This window comes from Aethalodelphis obliquidens, unplaced genomic scaffold (assembly GCF_003676395.1).
Source record: "Aethalodelphis obliquidens isolate GAN/ISIS:26980383/991018 unplaced genomic scaffold, ASM367639v1 scaffold66, whole genome shotgun sequence".
Lineage (NCBI taxonomy): Eukaryota > Metazoa > Chordata > Mammalia > Artiodactyla > Delphinidae > Aethalodelphis > Aethalodelphis obliquidens.
In genome coordinates this window covers 2,519,731-2,540,265 of record NW_020838010.1, presented here as the reverse complement: position 1 = coordinate 2,540,265, position 20,535 = coordinate 2,519,731, and the positions used below count along the sequence as shown (strand labels likewise).

Genomic DNA, 20,535 nt, shown 5'->3' with positions numbered 1-20,535 from the left:
GGAAATAAGATGGATGACTAAATGTTCCAAAGGTAACTTTACATTTTTTCCTTTGACATCATCCTTTTCTTTCATTTACTGTGTGTCAAAGTAGTTTCCTGACACCATACCTTTTTCTTTTTGCCTTTTTAAGAGTTTTTCTGGCATTTTTTTCAGTGTGTTACTAGTTGTTGCTTTGTTCACCTCTCATTATCACAATGATCCTGAAATATAGGTGTTCAACCAAAGTTGAGAAATCTTTTCCAGAGCCTATAAATTAGTGTGTCACCAAGAATAATCTGTGCATATATTAAAATCATTTATCACCCCTTTTATCAAGGATACTATTTAAAAAGGTGAAGGCTCTGCTAGGAGGGAATGTCCGTATGATGCTGTCTGGTGGAGCACCCCTGTCTCCGCAGACACAACGATTCATGAATGTCTGCTTCTGCTGCCCGGTTGGTCAGGGTTATGGACTGACAGAATCGTGTGGTGCTGGCACAGTTACTGAAGGTAAGCATTTTTAATGTGGCAAATAATTATGTTAATTTCTACTGGTAAGGCCAATTTGCATTGCCTTTGGGAACCATGGTAACTTTATACCTCTTAAGTAATAATCAGATTCAATGAAAATCTACATATTTTAGTTTTAGAAACTTGTAGTTGAGTCATGTGTACCCTTTATTTTTAAGCCTCGTAAATACTTATGACACATTGTCAGTCCTGAAAGTTCTGTCACCCTGGTCTTGTAATCTTCTTTCTCTAAATGATCACTTCCTCGGAGAACTGCACTCTTGGAATAAGGTATCTGTTTTGTGTTTTGTTTGCTTTCTGTTGTTTTCAACAGCCTATAGCAGGGTTTCTCAACTTCAGCACTGCTGAAATTTTGAACCAGATAATTCTTTATTGTTGGGAGCTCTCCTGCACATTGTAGGATGTTTAGCCACTAGATAGCTGCCAGATAATATGACAGTGAATTATATCTTTAGATGTTACCAAATATCCCTTAAGGGGCAAATCACCCTAGGTTGTGAAACAATGCGGTATAGTAATCGTTTTACTATCTCACTTTCACTTTAAACTTATGTCCAAAGTCAGTGCCATTATCCAAAACCATCTTTCCGTTGCCAGATTGTTTGACAGTGTTATTACCATCCTTAAAATCATTCAGGGCATTAGCTTTGAAGTCATCTGATTGTTTATTTTTAATATCTTTAACTTTCACCAGATCTTCCCACTTTTTCATTGGATTGCTCCCTCCACTGCCTGCCACCTTTGGCATCTAACCTTTTATTACTTCACACTGCCCTGTGGTACCAGCCTTTCAGCTGCTGTGTCTGCCTCTATTATATTACTGCTGATTCATCCTCTATTCTTCTGTTAGACACATCCACCTCAAACACTACTTCATACCTGGTGAACGTAGCTTTCAAGATGTCTCTAACCTGGCACCGTTGTAGCTCTTCATCATTATTTGCCACCTGTGTACACACCAGGATTCTTGTTTCCAAATAAGCCAATCTTCTTACTCTCTCTTGTATTTTCTGTTCCCTTCTCTTGCAATGCCCTTTTTGCTATCTGGTCACAGCCATCTTCTCATGTGCAACTCTTCAGTTAAGTGTTCCCCAGACATTTCATCTTACATTGATCTTTCTAGTCTCCAAGGTGCTACTGTTCTCACCATCAGTACCATGCAGTTTAGTATTTAAAAGTGCTCTAATTATTTCACGTGCTTTTCTCTCCAGGTAGTTTGTTTGTAAGCTCATTGAGGGCAGGGTCTCCTTACCTTTAATGTGTTTTCCTCACAATGTTTAATATAATGCTGGGTACCTAATAGGTTGTCCATAAATACTTGATTACTGCGAGCAATAATCACAAACTACAAAAGGATAATATCATCATCATCATCACGTTGGATAATAGCTGCTAACATTTATCAAACACTTTGTTTTTTGCCAAGAAGTGTTAAGCACTGTCTACGAATCATCTCATTTAACCCTCACAGCATATCCCTATATGAAATGGGTTCTGTTATTATCCCCTTTTATATAGATGAGGAAATGGAGGTTTAGAGAAGTTAAGCAACTTGTCCAATTTATACATCCAATCAGTGAGTTGTAGAGGAGGACTTCCAATCAAAATCTGTCTTACCAGAATCCTACGTAGATAATGGTGGAGCCAGCTCTCCTCCCTTAACAGATTTTTATACTTAATTATCTGAAATGTAGCCATGAGAAGCCAAAATGGTGTACCAACATTGAAATCAATTACACTGTTAAAATGAAGCTGAAGGGACTTCCCTGGCGGTCCAGTGGGTAAGACTCCATGCTTCCACCGCAGGGGGCACGGGTTCGATCCCTGGTCGGGGAACTAAGATCCCGCACATTGTGCGGTGTGGCCAAAAATAAATAAATTTTAAAAAATGAAGCTGAATTATTGAAAAATGGTCATGCTTTGCATTCCTCTCGCTATGGCCTCTTCTTTTGTCATCTTTCAGAATCTGGCTCCAACTTTAATATTCCTGTAATCACATTAGTGGGAGTCTGAAATGTGTTACACTAATTAATATCTTCGTTGCTCTTTCCCTTATAGTTACTGACTATACTACTGGCAGAGTTGGAGCCCCTCTTATTTGCTGTGAAATTAAGCTAAAAGACTGGCAGGAAGGTAAGCATTTTATGACAAGCTCTAGTGTTTCTAGATATGCTAAAAACTACCGCGAGCCTCTGGACTTCCATTTTTAAAAAGCATTAGGTTGTCTGCGGTAGCAAGCGAGTCTTTGCTGTTGCTTGTTCCCTGTGCTTTCTTTTTCTTCAGTAACACCGTTAGGTTCCCAAGAGGAAAGGGAAATCTCTAGAATCTAGGCATGATGATTCTGAACTTGGGAATACTCGATGGTAAAGAGGAAAAAATTCTTAGTGGGGCATTCCCTGGATTTGGAGAAGGATGTATATCCTATCTTTTGAAGCTAGATCTTGCTAGTGAGTAGGTTTGGGCTGGGAAATGAAACCCCATATTTTCAGGGGATAGAGTGACTAATCACACACACACATACCCTCCAACGTCTTAGAGCTTGACCCCAGCAAACATTTTTTTTAAAGAGAGTTAACTTTTATTAAATATCTTATAGGTTCCAGGCAAAGGACTAGACACTTGATGTGAATTATTTCATTAACTTCATCAGCTGTTTGTAGTGAGATAGGCATATACAAATAAACCCATAGACTGACAAACAAGTAAATTAAGAATTACTTAACACACAGCACATTCAATGGCCAAGGAAATTGAAATTCAGAGACATTAATTGCACAGCTAGTAAGTGGCAGACCATGAATCACACCTAGAACTGTTTGACACTAAAACTGATGCACTTTCTACCATACTTTGCTGTCTCCTAAGTCACATCCCTGGTTTGGCTCAATCAAACTTTTGGTAAACAGTGAATCACCATATGGTTTTGCAGTGGAGAACAAGCTCTTGGCAAGATCTTATATCAGAAAAGATACCAAGGAGAGAATTATTTTGAAGACATTTTCCTGGACCTGACTCCTGGTACATCCTGAAGTTTAGTAAGGCAAAAACAGTTCCACTGGATTACTCGAGGCAAATGGGAACCTTGTGGAGGAAGATAAAAAGAATGGATTGGGTCTGAACAAGGAGTAAGAACATCTAAAACTTAATCCAGGTTTTGCATTTAATTCACCAGTGCACCTTAAACTCACTTATTTGCTATTCCAAACAACTAAGTGAAAGGAGGAAGTTAACAAACAGCATTATGTAAACAATATTAAGTAATTTTTTACTGGCTTTTCAAAAACTACCTTCTTTACTCCCTGTCTTATCTATATGGCCTTATAACCTCACAGAGGATGTAGCAATGGGGACAGATTTTCACAGAACCTGGCATATAGAAGAGTGGTTCCTACTCTTTCACATGCATGAGAACCATCTAGAAAGCTGATAAAACACAGATTCCTGGACCCTACGTCCAGAAAGACTCATTCAGTAGATCTGAGGAGACCTGATAATTTGTATTTCTTTTTTTGTTTTTGCTTGGTCACTGTGCATGTTATTCAGTTCACATACAGACAGCAAGATCCATGTATTGCTTAGAATAGAACCATTTAACCTTCAAGTATTTTGGAATTTTCCAGCTTTTTTTTTTTTTGCACACACACACACTGTATTTTATTTTTACACGAGATAAATAAACTGACACCAAGCATTGTAAATGGATGACCACAACAAAAGCAACAACGATTGCAATTACCGAACACGAAACACACTCATACTACGTCATAATATTGACATTCAGTCCAGTAATCCTCCACTGTAACAGCTCCTTTACTTTGCAGTGAAAATTGATTTGTATATTTTTTGCCTCTGAGTCCTTGTGGGACTTTTTTTTATTCAAAAAGAAAGTCACAAAAATTATAATCATCCTCATCAGTTCACTCAGTACCATGTAATTAATTTTTTTTTCATCTTGATCTTTTGTTAGCACTTTTATGAATTCATCAGTTTTCCACTAGAGTTCTGAAAATGCTTATTCATTCAGTTCAGCAGTATAGTCAGTTACCAGAAACCTGTACCTGTCAGAGTCTTTTCCATGAATTCCTTGAAGATGAAACCCTTTTATAGGAACATTTTTGCAAAAGCATCAGAGTACACCCAGACTGTCTGTAAATGACAAAAGACTTAAAAATGACCACGGTTAAAGATTTGATGAAAGTTCATAATCATGCAATTGACAAGGAAATTTAGTTATTTCTGAGATATACATTTTAAAGTAATAACTAGAATTATGACTTATAACATTATACCAGAACATAGAAGATTTTTAGAAATTTCATGTAATGTCTGAAACATTTATATTAACATATTTCCATACAAATAACCCAAAGAAAGTTTAGAATTAGTTGTTGTTTTTGTTTGTTTTTTTATACTACAGGTTCTTATTAGTCATCAGTTTTATACACATCAGTGTATACATGTCAATCCCAATTGCCCCCAGGAAACATTTTTATAGTTGATAATCAATTGTCCAGCTATTTGTATAGTTTAATTTTTATAAGTAACTGCAGAAGGCGAGCCACTTAGAGGAAACCTGTGCTTTACAGACACTGGTGATAATCTGCAAAAGTAAAGCAGTCTTCCTATGATGAAATTGTGAAAAATATTAAACATATTCATTAACTGCAAAATAATTAATAGCCTAGCCATGCCAGATAAAGGAAGAGTAATTAAAAAGCTTAAGATTTGCTTTTATTTTTTTAAATTTATTTATTTATTCATTTTTGGCTGCTTTGGGTCTTTGTTGCTGCGCACGGGCTTTCTCTAGTTGGAACGAGCGGGGGCAACCCTTCATTGAGATGCGCGGGCGTCTCACTGTGGTGGCTTCTCTTGTTGCGAAGCACAGACTCTAGGCGCAAGGGCTTCAGTAGTTGTGGCACGCGGGCTCAGTAGTTGTGGCTCGCAGGCTCCAGAGTGCAGGCTCCGTAGCTGTGGTGCACGGGTTTAGTTGCTCTGCAGCATGTGGGATCGTCCCAGACCAGGGATCAAACCTGTCACCCCTGCGTCGGTAGGGTGGATTCTTAACCACTGAGCCACCAGGGAAGTCCCTCTTTAATTTTTCAATTTGGTATATTTGACATACAACATTCTGTAAATTTAAGGTGTACAACATGTTAATTTGATACATTTACATGTTGTAATATGATTGTAAAATGATCTCTATTACATTACATAATTTCCTTTTTAGTGGGTGGGATAGTTAAGTTTTAGTCTCTAAACAAGTCTGATGAATATAGTACAATATTGTTGTCTGTAAAGAGCCATAGACTGAACCTTTAAAGGACCAGTTACCTTGTAGGACACATCCCTTAGGTTGTGTGAACCCAAGAAAATGAATGCGCTTTGTCTGACATAAATTTGAAGTTTCAAAAAGTGTTTCTCCTATGTGACTTTTATTGTGTGCATTACTGTGGTGCTCTATGAGCAAACAACCGTTCCTTTTTAAATACCACACTGAAAGGCCAAATTTATTCCCAAGCGTTTTACATCTTGGGAATAAGTCCTCCTTTCTCCCATGGTAATGCCCTTCCAATTTTAGAATGAAAATCTTAAAAATATAGGGAGTGTGTGTCTACGTGTACTGGGCATCAGCATCAATATTGCTTTACTAAATGGGTTATTTATTAAGCAGTGGAATCAGAGAAACAAGGTATATTGTAAAACTTGGTAAGGAGAATTCTGCCTTTAATTTTTATTTTTCTAATTTTTCTGGTACTGGGCTTTAATGTCAGTTTTGGAGAGTGGGTCCATATTTGGAGTTTTCCTTGCTGTGAAAGAACCTTTGCTTTATATAATGAGTTTAATGTTTTATGTACAATGGGTTTTGTCATACTGAAATATTGAATAGCTTTAAATTTATAACTACCTATGCTCTTTGATTAAAACCTTAGAATATATCTGAAACACATTTGATATCAACATATGAATAATTTACTTCTAAAAACTTCAAGTGTTACCCTTCTTGGGGGTGATTTTATCTTAACAGAACTCTATGAACCCTAAGCTTTAATGATGTTCTAAGTGTGAAATTTTATGATCCTGGGAAATATTAACTAATATGCTCCCGTAAAGTGAAGTAAAATTTGATCAGCAGAAAAATAGTAGCAAAGGATCTTTAAGAATTAATACAAGTAAATTTGTTTTAGAACAATAACTAATTTGTTTTTGACTTCCAGGTGGTTATACAGTTCACGACAAACCAAACCCCAGAGGTGAAATTGTAATCGGTGGACAGAATATCTCCATGGGATATTTTAAAAATGAAGAGAAAACAGCTGAGGATTACTCTGTGGACGAAAATGGCCAAAGGTGGTTCTGCACTGGTGATATTGGAGAATTCCATCCCGATGGGTGTTTACAGATTATCGGTCAGTGTATTCTCTTTTTGTGCTTTTCTTCAGTTTTTGCAACTTCCACATACATGAAAGGTAATATTGGTCAGGTCATTAATAGGGTTGATGATTCCATTGGTTTAAACTTCAGAAAAGTTATTTAACTTTGGTCTGTGCTTCTCCATCTGTGAAATAGGGATGACAGTACTGACCTGGTAGGGGTTTTGTTAGGATTAAATGAGTTGTTACATGTAAAATGTTTAGAGCAGGGCAGTGCCTGCACCTTACTAAGTGGTAGCAGAAGCAGCATTGGGGTAGGGAGGGTGGGCAGGAAAATAGCAGTTGGCAGTGAGAAAACAAAAATTGCTCAGAAGAGGTTTTCTTTGTTTGTTTCTTTGTTTTGTTTTCTTTTGGTCAACTGTTGATACATTTGGTTCCGTATAACCATCTCCTGTAACATACCCTATTCTAGGCCTTCCTCACCATTTACCTCCCCACCCAAGAAGCATTGTGGACATGTTATTTTCCCTAGTGGCCATTTATAGGACTCTAACTAGCCTGGACTCTTAGAAAATTATAATATCAGTCCTCAACATTAATCTGTTCTTCTGAGAATGTCAGTTGGCTTGGCACTGCCCTTATTGAGCCTACTGAAATAGACTAAGTTCAAAGCTACTCCAGAATAGCCCTTACACTATTCATTTTAATCAGGCAAAAGTTAAAAATTTGACTAGCCGATAAGGACCACTCTGTTGGGTCCCATTCAGATCCTTTTCAAGCCATAAAATTTCTCCCGTCATTATCTCTAGTGGTCCGTTTAAGTCTGTCTCTGGACCCATATGTGACCTGAATATAGTTAGAGATTTCCTGGGAAAATTGGTTCTTCGCCTAGAAGTTTGATCTGCCAGGGAAATTCCCAGGAAACACGGCTCAGTCTAGAACCAGTAACTCCCCCACCTACACCACCACCGCCTTTTTCCCCTTGATCCTTAATTGTGCTGGAATCAAAGACTGGCTCCGGTGGCATGTGTACTGGGTTCCCAGCCTATGGGTAGGCAAGTCAGCACTCACACAAAGGATGTAAGGCAACCTATGCCAGCATGTTGTTAGTGCACTGTCATTTTAACAAGATAATGACAAATCTGGAAAATGGGGAATTAACATTTATTGACTGTTCTGTATGTCAGACATTGTGCTACATGCCAGTATGAGGTAGGCATCATTATCCCTGATAAAATTTGTGGGTTGGAGCGGTCAAATGACATGTCTAGGATCACATAGCTAGTAATGGGCAGAGCTACCATTCAAATCTAATGCCCCAAAGTCTTTGTTCCTTCTATTAAATTCATGATAATATTAAACATTATAGTAAGATATTAAAGCTTTTGGTGTAGGATATAACATTTTAGCCAGTACTTCTTTAACTAGGCATTTTCTTTTTAACTGATGTGTTTGGGCAAACATTAGATATAACAAGATTTTAAAAGAAGTATCTTTATAAATAAAGATTAAGGTGATGAGACTGAAAGAAAATCAGAATTGGACATACCTTAATCAATGTACTATGGATAACATAACATGCTTCATGACTTACAGATCGTAAGAAAGATCTGGTGAAGTTACAAGCAGGGGAATATGTGTCTCTTGGGAAAGTAGAAGCTGCACTGAAGAACTGTCCACTTATTGACAACATCTGTGCTTTTGCCAAAAGGTAATTTTAAAGTTGCATTTGTGTTTCATATACTTACAGTAAAAGGGTAATTGGGAAAAAATTGATATAATCATAAGGGAAACATCCAACTTTCAGAGTTGGGGAATGTTAGAAATTTATGAAAGTTCTTGAATTCAACAGCTTAAAGGTCATTTGAGATAATCCAGGCATTTTAACTATTTACTGGACTACCTGCCTACTATGTCTTGCTAAATACTTAGCTATGCCACAGCAGTTATTTCATTTTAACATCCATAACAACTGAAATTTAGCGTAGGTCATTTTCCCGAGAGGGTAACACAGCTAGTACAAGTTTTCTAAATAAAAAAACCTGAGAGGTTGAACCATTTTCTTTCTTTATGTGTTAATATGGTTTATTTTTCTGGGCTTTATTACTCCCTTTAAAAAATTTAATTATAAAAAAACACAAAACCTAAATTTACCATCTTAACCATCCTAAGTGTACCGTTCACTAGGGTTAAGTATATTCACACTGTTGTACAACCAACCTCCAGAACTTTTCATCTTGCAAAAATGAAACTCAACATCCATTAAACCACTCCCCATTTCCCCTCCCCCCACCTAGCCCCTGGCCGCCACCATTCTACTTTCTGTTTCTGTGAATTTGACTCCTCTAGCTACCTTGAATAAATAGAATCATACAGTGTTTGTCTTTTTGTGACTGGCTTATTTCACTTAGCAGAATGCTCCCCAGGATTCATCTACATTGTAGTATGTGTCAGAATTTCCTTGCTTTTTAAGGCTGAATAATATTCCATTGTATGTATAGACCACATTTTGTTTAGTCATTCATCCATCAATGGACAACTTGGGTTGCTTCTACCTCTTGACTATTGTGAATGATACTGCTATGAACATGGATATTCAAATATTTCTTGAAGATCCTGCTTTCAATTCTTTTGGGTATATACCCAGATGTGGGATTGCTGGATCATATGGTAGTTCTATTTTTATTTTCGGAGGAACTGCCATACTCTTTCCATTATGGCAGCACTATTTTTTTTTCCTTCCTATCAACAGTGTACAAGGGTTTTAATTTCTCCACATCCTCAGTAACATTTGTTTCTACTTTTTAAATTTTTTTTATAATAGTCACGGGAATGAGTTTGAGGGGATATCTTGCCCCTAAGGATTAGTGACGTTTGAGCGTCTTTGCATCTGCTTGTGTGGCCGTTTGTATATCACCTCTGGAGAAATGTCTAATCAAGTCCTTTGCTCGTTAAAATTTTTTTCCCTCTTATTTTTGATTATACAATACAGTGTTATCAGCTGTAATCACCATGTTACACATTAGATCATCAGACCCTATTCATCTTATAGCTAAAAGTTTGTACCCTTTTATCAGCCTCCACCCCCAGCCCCTAGCAACCACTTTTCTACTCTCTGTTTCTATGAGTTTGACTTTTTTTTTTTTTTTTTAAGATTCCACATTTAAGCAATACCATGCAGTTTTTGTCTTCCTCTGTCTGGTTTGTTACACTTAGCATGATGCCCTCCAGCTTCATCAGTTTTATCGCAAATAGCAGAATCTCTTTCTCATGGCTCAGTAATATTCCACTGAACATATACACCACATCTTCCTTATCCATTCATTTGTTGATGGACACTTGGTTGTTTCTATATCTTGGCTATTATGGACTAATACAGCGATGAACATGGACCAGATATCTCCTTGATATCCTGTTTTCATTTCCTTTGGATTTATACCAAGAAGTTGGATTGCTGGGTCATATGGTAGTTCCATTTTTAATTTTTTGAGGAGCCTCCATACTGTTTTCCATAGTGCCTGTACCACTTTGCATTCCCACCAACAGTGCACAAGGGTTCCCTTCCCTTTTCTTCACATCCTCACCAAAACTTGTTATTTCTTGGCTTTTTGATAATAGCCATTTTAACAGGTATGAGGTGATATCTTGTTGTGGTTTTGACTTGCATTTCCCTGATAACTGGTAATATTGAGCACCTTTTCCTGTACCCGTTGGCCATCTGTGTGTCTTCTTTGGAGAAACGTCTATTCAGTTGCCCTGTCCATATTTTAATTGATTTTTTTTTTTTTTTGCTATTGAGTAGTATGAGCTCTTTATGTGTTTTGGATATTAACCCCGTATCATATATGATTTTCAAATACTTTCTCCTATTTTGTAGGTTGCCTTTTCATTTTGTTGATGGTTTCCTTTGCTGTGCAGAAGCTTTTTAGTTTTATATACTCCCACTTGTTTATTTTTGATTTTGTTGCCTTTGCTTTTGGTGTCAAATTCAATAAGTCATTGCCACGACCTATGTCAAAAGAGCTTCCCCCTATGTTTCCTTGTAGGAGTTTTATGGTTTCAGGTCTTTGCCCATTTTTAATGGGGTTATTTTGTTGTTGTTTTTGTTGTTGAGTTGTAGGAATTCTTTATACATTCTAGATATAAACCCCTTATCAGACATATGATTTGCAGATATTTTTATCCAGTTCCATAGATTGCCTTTTTACACTCTGTTGTGACCTTTGATACACAGAACATTTTTTATTTTTGTTGTACTCTTCATCTATTTTTTCTTTTGTTTCCTGTGCTTTTTGGTGTCATATCTAAGAAAGTATTGCCAAATCCAATTTCATGAATCTTTTCCCCTATGTTTTCTTCTAGGCATTTTATAATTTTAGCTCTTACAGATTTAGGTCTTTGATCTATTCTGAGTTAATTTTTGTATGTGCTATAAGGTAAGGGTCCAACTTAATTCCTTTGTATATGGATATCCAGTTCTTTTAATACCACTTGTTGAAGAGACTGTCCCCGCTGAGCGGTCGTGGAACCATTGTTGAAGATCATTTAACCATATATGCAAGGGTTTATTCTGGACTCTCTATATAAATAAATAAAATATAAAATATTTTATATTTTATAAAATAAATAAAATTTATATTTTATAAAATAAATAAAAATAAATAAAATTTATTCTGGACTCTCTATATCATTGGGCTTTCTATGTGTCTGTCGTTATGACAGCACTATGGGCTTTATTACTTCTTAATGAAGCTGTAACAAATAAGAGAAAAATATATTCAGAATTATGTGTACTATTTCTTTGCATAATTTATGAATAATTGTCCTTAATGTTTTAATTTCCAGTTTGTTTTATTTTCTAATTTTTTAGTGACCAGTCCTATGTGATAAGTTTTGTGGTTCCCAATCAGCAGAGGTTGACGCTTTTGGCACAACAGAAAGGGGTGGAAGGCACTTGGGTTGATATCTGCAATGACCCTGCCATGGAAGCTGAAATACTGAAAGAGATCAGAGAAGCTGCAAATACCAGTAAGTAAGAAGTGGCTTATCTGTTGATGTCCCTACAAGTTATTTAATGAGGTCCTGTGCATTACACTCTTCAAGATGTCTATTTGGTTTGTTTGTTTTAAATTTTTATCGGAGTATAGTCGATTTACTATGTTGTGTTTTAAAAAACCTGCCTCCTAAACATACATAATGAATTTCCATGTTGGAAGGATCTTTAAATGGTATATGGTAGAATAACCTAACTAGTTCTTTATCGCATGTCACAGCATCCCTGCTAGGTGGTCATCTACTCTGTGTTTGCAATGGTCCATCTTTGTTCTGATAGTTCATACTAATGTGCCCTGGTGTGAATCTTTCATCATTTATCATTGCATATACTTACTTGGTGTGGGCCCTTTCAGTCTAGAGATCTCTGCCCTGTGGTTCTGGGAAATCTCCATTTACCTTTTGTTGTTTGTTTGCTTTTCTTTCATTGCTTTTCCCCTCTGAGTTTTGTGTTCATGTTTTTATCTGGGACTACTTTTATATGGTTGTTGACCTTCTACTTTCATCCTCTAATTTTATTATCTTTTTTTTCTTTTGTAATCTATTTTACATCTTTATTGGAGTACAATTGCTTTACAATGGTGTGTTAGTTTCTTCTGTATAACAAAGTGGATCAGCTATACATATGCATATATCCCCATGTCTCCTCCCTCTTGCGTCTCCCTCCCACCCTCCCTATCCCACCCTTCTAGGTGGTCACAGAGCACTGAGCTGATCTCCCTGTGCTATGCGGCTGCTTCCCACTAGCTATCTATTTTACATTTGGTAGTGTATATATGTCCATGCCACTCTCTCACTTCATCCCAGCTTACCCTTCCCCCTCCCCATGTTCTCAAGTCCATTCTCTAGTAGGTCTGCGCCTTTATTCCTGTCCTGCCCCTAGGTTCTTCATGACCTTTTTTTTTTTTTTTTAGATCCCATGTATATGTATTAGCATACAGTGTTTGTTTTTCTCTTTCTGACTTACTTCACACTGTATGACAGACTCTAGGTCCAGCCACCTCACTACCAATAACTCAGTTTCCTTTCTCTTTATGGCTGAGTAATATTCCACTGTATATATATGGGCCACCTCTTCTTTATATCTTGTCCTTTTTGTTTTATATTCTGGCAGATCCCTCAACTTTATCATTGCCTCAGTCTATCGAGCTTCCAACTTCCAATATCAGAATTTCAAGAGTTCTTTCCTGCTTTCTTAGTGTCCTTTTAATAGCATCCTGTTGCTCTTTCATGGATGCAGTCATCCTCCGAGGGTGTTGAAGGGATTCCTTTCATGAAGTTTCCTTCTCCTGTTATCGTTTCTGTTTCCTTCAAGTTCCACTTCCTGCTTGCTTTGGTTGGCCTTGCATATATCTGCTGATCCTTGTCTGGCCATTCATATTTGAGAATGAGGTTCTAAAAAGCTATTTGGAAAGCTTGCTGGGCTTCACTGAAAAGTTATTCAAATGTTAGTGTCTTGAGTCATTCCACTTCTCCAGAGGAGACTTCTGCAGTCTCTTACCTGGGAGATATTAGCATGACTGCCAATATTCTGGTAGCCAAAAAAAAAAAGGGCATTGGAAGGGGGCTGGGGCTGGGGTGGGTAGGTCTTCCCCTCACTGAACCTTTAGGTTTTCAGCCTTACTCCCTCCCTCTATTGTAAGTGTCCTGAGTCCAGAGTCTCTCTAGTTCAGTTTTTCCAAAAGGTAAATCTATCTCCAGCCTGGTTGGGGAAGAGCAGGATGAGGGAGAGCTATCCTCTGAACAGATGAGGGCCAGCCCTGCTTTTTCAGCATGCCCCTCATCTCTGGCTTCTGTCCCTCAGCTTCTGTCTACGGGCTCGGGAGGTTGGTTTGCCTCTTGTTGGTGTTCTTCGATGTGGGCAGTTAGCTTTTAGCTCTCTTGGCTCCCAGTCAGTTAACTGCTGGCCTGTTTGCTTTTGGTCTTCTAAGATTTTGTTGGGCCTTCTCACCCAGTGTCCTCTTTCTCTCATTTCTATTTTTCCTTTGTGGTTAATACCTTTTGAATTTAAAAAATTATTTTTAAACTGTTTATTTTCCAGGGGAGCAGAGATAAACTGTGTACTCATGTTTAATTGGAAGCGATTAACCTAGTTTTAACCTATTGCTTTTCCCTCCTAAAAAATGAAAATGTCATTTTTCTGATTACAGATACCTATATTCATTATAAAGTACTGGACAATACAGAAAGTTTAAAGGAGGAAGTAAAAATCACTTGATAGTAGTTACCTTTGGGTGGTGACATTACATTTTGTTATATATACTTAACTTACCAACGTCATCGACTTTCTTCTAAGTCAGTAGATATAGAATTGAATTACCATTTTTTAAGCTAAATAGTATTCCAGTAAAGGAGTGTCCACTTAAGTCCTTATTGTTAGACTTTTTCCCTCCACTGTAAACAAATAGAATATATATCTTTTACTCTAATTTATTTTCTTATGTAATTATTTTCTTAATATGGATTATCTGAGTCAAGAAAAATGTATATTTTAAAAGCTTTTTTCCCTTATGTTGCCAAATAACTCCCTCTTCCCCCCCAGAAAAACTGGACTAGTTTATACTCCTGTCAGAGATACATGAGCACACCTGTTTCCCTAACTAGGCTACTATTATTTATTTTTTAAATTAACTACTTGGGTTCCATTTTGGTTAAAAAATATAGTTTGTAACATTTGTTAGCAAGTTGAAGTTGAAAAACTATTTTCCCCAAGAAGAACATTCTTCTGGTTAACTCTGGTCACTGTAAAGTTTTAAATAGCAGTTACCTATTAACATAATCTGCAAAGTAAGTTACTGTATAAGCATAAAGACAGTAACTTAATTTTTTTCTTAAAGTTGGTTTTGTTAATTATAGTATTATTGACATATCACACTTTTTAATATCACCAGGCTTCCAGAATTTTCTTTGATACAAATCCTCATTTTTTTCTTTAAATGTAGTATTTTAAAAAGTATTTCAGGGCTTCCCTGGTGGTGCAGTGGTTGAGAGTCCGCCTGCCGATGCAGGGGACGCGGGTTCGTGCCCCGGTCGGGGAAGATCCCACATGCCGCGGAGCGGCTGGGCCCGTGAGCCATGGCCACTGAGCCTGTGCTCCGCAATGGGAGAGGCCACAACAGTGAGTGGCCCGCGTACCACAAAAAAAAAAAAGTATTTCAGCCAATAGGCTGTTATTCTTAGTCACTCTCTGAACGTACTAATGGAGCAGAATGTGACCTGAATAATTTGTCATTGAATATTCACCTGTGTAAAAGCAACAGTGGGGGAAGTTTTTCAGGCTGGAAAATGGAATACAATTCTAGGACCTGCTAGGCCTACATAACTTTCCTGTGCTTGGATTGAGGCGTGAAATGGAACAATTCATGATTTGGATAATGAACACTAATCATGAGCTAAATCTAAATAACTCATAAGCTCGTGTGTGCCACAGAAGATTTATTTTGCTAACCTTTTGCTTCAAATTATAATTTCAGAGACTTAGGCCAAAAAGTATAAAATAGTTTTGTTTTCAGTTAAATCTGCCTGAAATCATACATCGTTCATAGCAGGCCTCTTCATGTTTTAAATATAAGTGCAAGGTATAGATAGTATCATAAGAATGCAAAATAATGGTTTTGGGGTGATTTGACAACTATCAGTGGCTAGAAAAATTGACATTTGCTGCCACCTGCAGGTCACATTTCATAATGTCCTAGGTAATTCTGATAAAATGCCACGTTTAAAATTGTTTTTGTTTTTTTCTTCCCCTAATCTTTTTCACTTGTTTGCAATTTATAAATTTATTTAATTTATAGGAAACTGTGTGATTGCCCGTTGCTCTCTATAGCTTGTGGTACTAGCTAATGTTTAGGAGTTTCCAAAACTACGAAACTTCTAATGCAGCATTAAAAAAAAATGCTTAATTTCCTTGTGCGCAATTGAAATAACGTACCTGCTTTGTCCCATTGTTGTCAGTGTTTCTGGAATACGACCTGTGTAAGTAGGTAAAGTAATATGAAATAAAAGGTTTCGGAGCCAGATCAGTATTTGAGAATTTAACTATTCCCTTGAGATCCAAATGTGACCTTATTTCAGGCACCTCTGTATAACTGAGCTATAATCTATCATCAGAGTAGATATGGTTAATTTGAACAAGTTTTATATTCCTTTATTACCTTTTTAGGCGTTACTTTTAGGAAGTTGGTTCTAAGTAATTTGAAACATTACTTTTCGCACCCAGCTTTATATTTTTCTCTTATTTTAATGAGAAACTCGCTAATTCACCCAAGCTTTCATAAAGCTCAGACTAGCATTAGAACAAAAACTTCATTGAATTTGAGTTCTTTGTGCTTATCACTGAAACCAAGTTGTTTCTCAGGTTACCTAGGCTGTTTAGCAGTAGTTTTAAAACATGCAGATGTTTGCTTCTTCGAAATTGCTATTTTAAATAATTGCATATAAAATAAAGCTCATCTGTAGATTAACATTACAGTTAGTAGGCCTTCAGAATTTTAAGGATGACCTTGTATTAATAATAAGTAACTTCATTGAATATAATTTATTGAATTTAAAATTATTGAGCACTGTATGGATTGCTTCTATGTCCTTATTTTCACCATTTTCTTACATTTCTTTCAACGTGTTGTGTTGTCTAACTCAAATCCAATATGTGCTGCGTCAATTCTTATATCATTTAAGAGTATGAAACTCACAACCCCCCCTTTTGATTCTTACTTGAATTACAATAAAGCTTACGAAGAACAGTTGTCTAGAGGCTAATTTTCTGTAGAATGAATGAATAAATATGTATGTTTCTTGAGGGCTCAGTGTAGCCTATGGATGGCAGTGAACAGATCAAAGCCCCTGCTTTCATGGAGCTTACATTCTAGTAGGTGACATAAATATATAATATATGAGGTGGTGATAAGTATTTTGAAGAAGACATAGCATAAGAGGATACAGAGAGACAAAGGGACTTCTGTTTTGTTAGGAGTGGTCAAGGGAGTCCTCTCTGAGGCGGTGGCATTTGAACAGACACGTGGATGGGGTAGTGAGGTGAGCCATGCAACTACAGCAGGGAAGGCCATCCCAGGCAGAAGGCGCAACAGATAGAAAGACTCTGAAGAGGAGGGTGTCTACATATATATTAGAAAAAAAGCTGCATAGTCCAAAACCATTCAACTGAAACAACTGATACGTACTTTGAGAAATAGAAAATGAAATTGTAAGGTGGTGGTATCATTAATTAACTCTAACATACCATTAAGTTTGCCTCATCACCTGCATCATCTAGGTGAATCCTGCAAAATTCATGTTTTATTGTTTCTCTCTCTCCCACTCGCCCCTATTTTCCTAACCCTCGTCACTCTTCCCCCTTCTTTCCCCTCTCTCTCCCTCTCTTTCCCTCTTTCTCCCTCATTCCTACCCCCCCTTTCTCATTTCAGTGAAATTGGAGCGATTTGAAACTCCAATCAAGGTTCGCTTAAGCCCAGAGCCCTGGACCCCTGAAACTGGTTTGGTCACTGATGCTTTCAAACTGAAAAGGAAGGAACTGAAGAACCATTACCTCAAAGACATTGAGCGAATGTATGGGGGCAAATAAAATGCTGTTCTCTTACTTACAATTGTGCAGGAGGCGGCCTGGTGGTTTTTCAGTTCTGGAGTTTTCAGCCTTGTTGAGCTGTCTGTTAGAATGTAAAGTGTATCATTCTAAAGTCATGGTAATAAAAAAACAAAACCCAAAGTGATTAAAATAGTTGCCGAGTCTACTTTGACTTAGTTTTGCATAGTTCTAGTGAAGCTGAAACTGAAAAGTTATTTCCCTGTAGCTGTGTTATTAATTTTAGAGCAAAATTCCTGTTTTTAAAAATTAGCCTAAGATATACTTGTTTCATTAAAGAAAAAATATTTAATGTTGAACAAAATAAGTTGGAGCTGGAGTAGAATGTAGTTTGAGGAAATTTGCAACTTCCAATGTCTATTGTCTTCCTAGTTCAGAAGATGCTCAAATATTAAGCATGACCAAAAAAATATATTAACACTACTCAAAGCAGAAGTGCTGCAGGGCTTTAAAATTCTCTTCCAACCATTTGTCTTGAATCATAATATACAGAATCAAGTAATACCTTGGAAACCATTTTAGCATTCATAATTGTTGTGTAGGTTACACATAGAATCATTATAATATTGTGAATAATTACAGTGCCTGAAGTAAGAATGAAACAATATAAACGCACCAAAAAATATCTAGTAATATATTTAAAGGGAAATTCAACTGCTTTTTTGAAACTTGGAGATGTGAAATCAGTAACTGTAATTATTTGAATGACTTAAGAGTAAAAGTACATCTTAAAAAATGCTGAACATTGCGTTTCTGTTTGTTCAAAATAAGACAAACCAAGAGTTAAAATAATAGAAAGTTAATCAAATTTTAACAGGAAGCATTTTCTCTGTTAGAAAAGGTGTTGAAATCATAAGTATTTAGAATTCCAACCCTTGCACAGCACTGAACCAGGGAGAGGATTTAGACTTTGAACTTATCTTTGATAGCAGGGATTGATTTTAAAGTGTATTAAATCACACTTGTAATTTAAGGTCTGTTTGCTGTTGCTGATTTGATTCTTGGTCAATTATTTGTATTACCAAAAGCCTTTCATTTTGCTTTAATTTTAGCAAAAGCGGGTTATGATGAATGACTTCCCTACCATCTTGACTTAATCTCCGAATTATTAATTAACTTGGATGCGTTTTAGGAACTTAAAGGGAAGAACACACTGTTACCACTTTTTTTCTGTTTGAGAAGAGTTCAGAAACTGGAAATGCTGGATTTGGGAGAAGGGAAGTTACTCACTAAGGGACTGATACTTGTGCAGTAACTTGGTATGTGGGCTTCTTTTTGAATCTTTAATTAAAATCTGGGATTATATATCCCTGATAGGTATTCACACTTGAACCATAGTTACTGTAAAAAAAAAAAACAAAAATTCTTAATACTGTTATTCTTTGCACTTTTTTCTTAGTCATTTTATATATATATATATATATATATATATATATACCTATATATATATGTTGCTTACATTGCTTTGTACAGATGTGGGCCACCACTGCAACAAAACACATTCTGTTTGCTCTAGAATATTTATAAAGAAAATATTTAAATGTTATGTATATGGTGGTATAAAGGAAAAATCATCTGGTGTTATTATAAGCAAGAATGGAGGTTTTTGTAAAGAATGTTCAGTGTTCTGCAATGTAAAATTTGAAGCAAGGTCTCCCTGAGTTATGTGTATGTGAGTATTCTCATTCTTCCCAACTTGCCTTCTAAGAGTGAAAAACCATTCTTACCAAGTAGACTACTATTCAGCTTCCACTGTTCTGGCCCACTGTTGATCCTCTAAGGATGATGTTCTTAGACTTTTTCAGTATGTGAGTCCCCTCCTTTTGGAATGGTGATTTTAAATGTGTGAGTGCATGCGTACTCAGATATTTGAACCCTCACCCGCTCCCATCTCCCAAAAGCTAGAACACTGCCAACTAATCTGTTGTATGGGTCCTTTAGAAACGCGTAATTAACACTTAAGGTTGGGTGCTGCTAATTCTTTGCGAAAATCCAAATATTGTTAACGGACCAGGGAGATGCCACTACCCCCTGATTTTTCCTCAGCAAATATACGTGTTTATGTAAACAGATCTTTCCATATTCATAGTGACTTTTCAAGTATTTGAGCGTAAAGATTTTGATCCTACCTTTTTTATACCTGTTTGAATTGTTCACTGTTATTATTACATGTCAGCCATCAAATAAAGTTGTACTTAAAAATTTTCCTGCAATTATGTACATTTCTAAGACGAACACTTGTGACTTTGCTTTAATTACATGAAAGTACCTTGCCTCCTTGATATTTGATATTCATATTGATTTTTTTTTTTCTGGAATGGAGGTATAATTGTGTCACTTTTTGGAACTGAGATACACATGAATGATTCAAAAAGTCAGAAGTTAAGGAGAATAATGTTTCTTTGGCCATAAAGACTGATTAATAATCCTTGCCTCTGTTTTCTTGATAGCATGTGACAGATGTTTCTGGAGTAACAAGATGAGAACAGATTAAAGATTGTGTGGTATTTGGGATTTGGAGAGAACTTTTAATTTTCAAATGTAGTTACAAATTAGAATGTATTCATATTTCTACTTTCTGTTAAAATGCATGATTGCAGGATTGTTACTTAGGTTTTCACGTTTTCCTTGATGAAAAGCTTCGTTTGTTCTTAAGAAATAAATCCACCCACGTTATCAAGCCAGTTTGTGCTTAATTATGCGTCAAGATAAAACATGCAAGTTTGAAGAATACTAGCCAAACTTTTAAACACATATTTCAAAAGTCCTCCTCTCTAGGTTTATAGAATCGCATTAAGCAGATAACCTGGGTTGTATAAATCATATCCATTAGTTTGGAGGATTTGAACCCAAAGCTGTTAACTTTCGTACAGTTAATAGAGTAGAATCCCTCTGCAGCACTGATACTGTGGGACAAAACATAGTCATGTTGTGTGCATTATTAGTACGTGCTAGTAAATGGTAACTGTTACCTTTAGGCTAATTAAAATTTAGGGAGAA

General features: G+C 36.5%; 1 protein-coding gene across 6 annotated transcripts in view; it reads left to right on the top strand.

Annotated features, from left to right (window-relative positions):
- Positions 1-20,215, top strand: part of ACSL4 (acyl-CoA synthetase long chain family member 4) — a 77,502-nt gene extending 57,287 nt beyond the window's left edge. For 4 of the 6 annotated variants that reach the window (XM_027089443.1, XM_027089438.1, XM_027089444.1 and 1 more), the window contains 6 exons: positions 320-492; positions 2,572-2,646; positions 6,729-6,920; positions 8,481-8,595; positions 11,755-11,912; positions 17,360-20,047. In XM_027089443.1, the coding sequence (XP_026945244.1) occupies positions 320-492; positions 2,572-2,646; positions 6,729-6,920; positions 8,481-8,595; positions 11,755-11,912; positions 17,360-17,517 (871 nt within the window). In that variant the 3' untranslated portion in view covers positions 17,518-20,047. Of the gene's footprint in view, positions 1-319; positions 493-2,571; positions 2,647-6,728; positions 6,921-8,480; positions 8,596-11,754; positions 11,913-17,359 lie in introns of all 6 variants that reach the window. The other 2 variants (XM_027089441.1, XM_027089440.1) reach the window with 1 other exon arrangement.
- Positions 20,216-20,535: the final 320 nt, after the last annotated feature.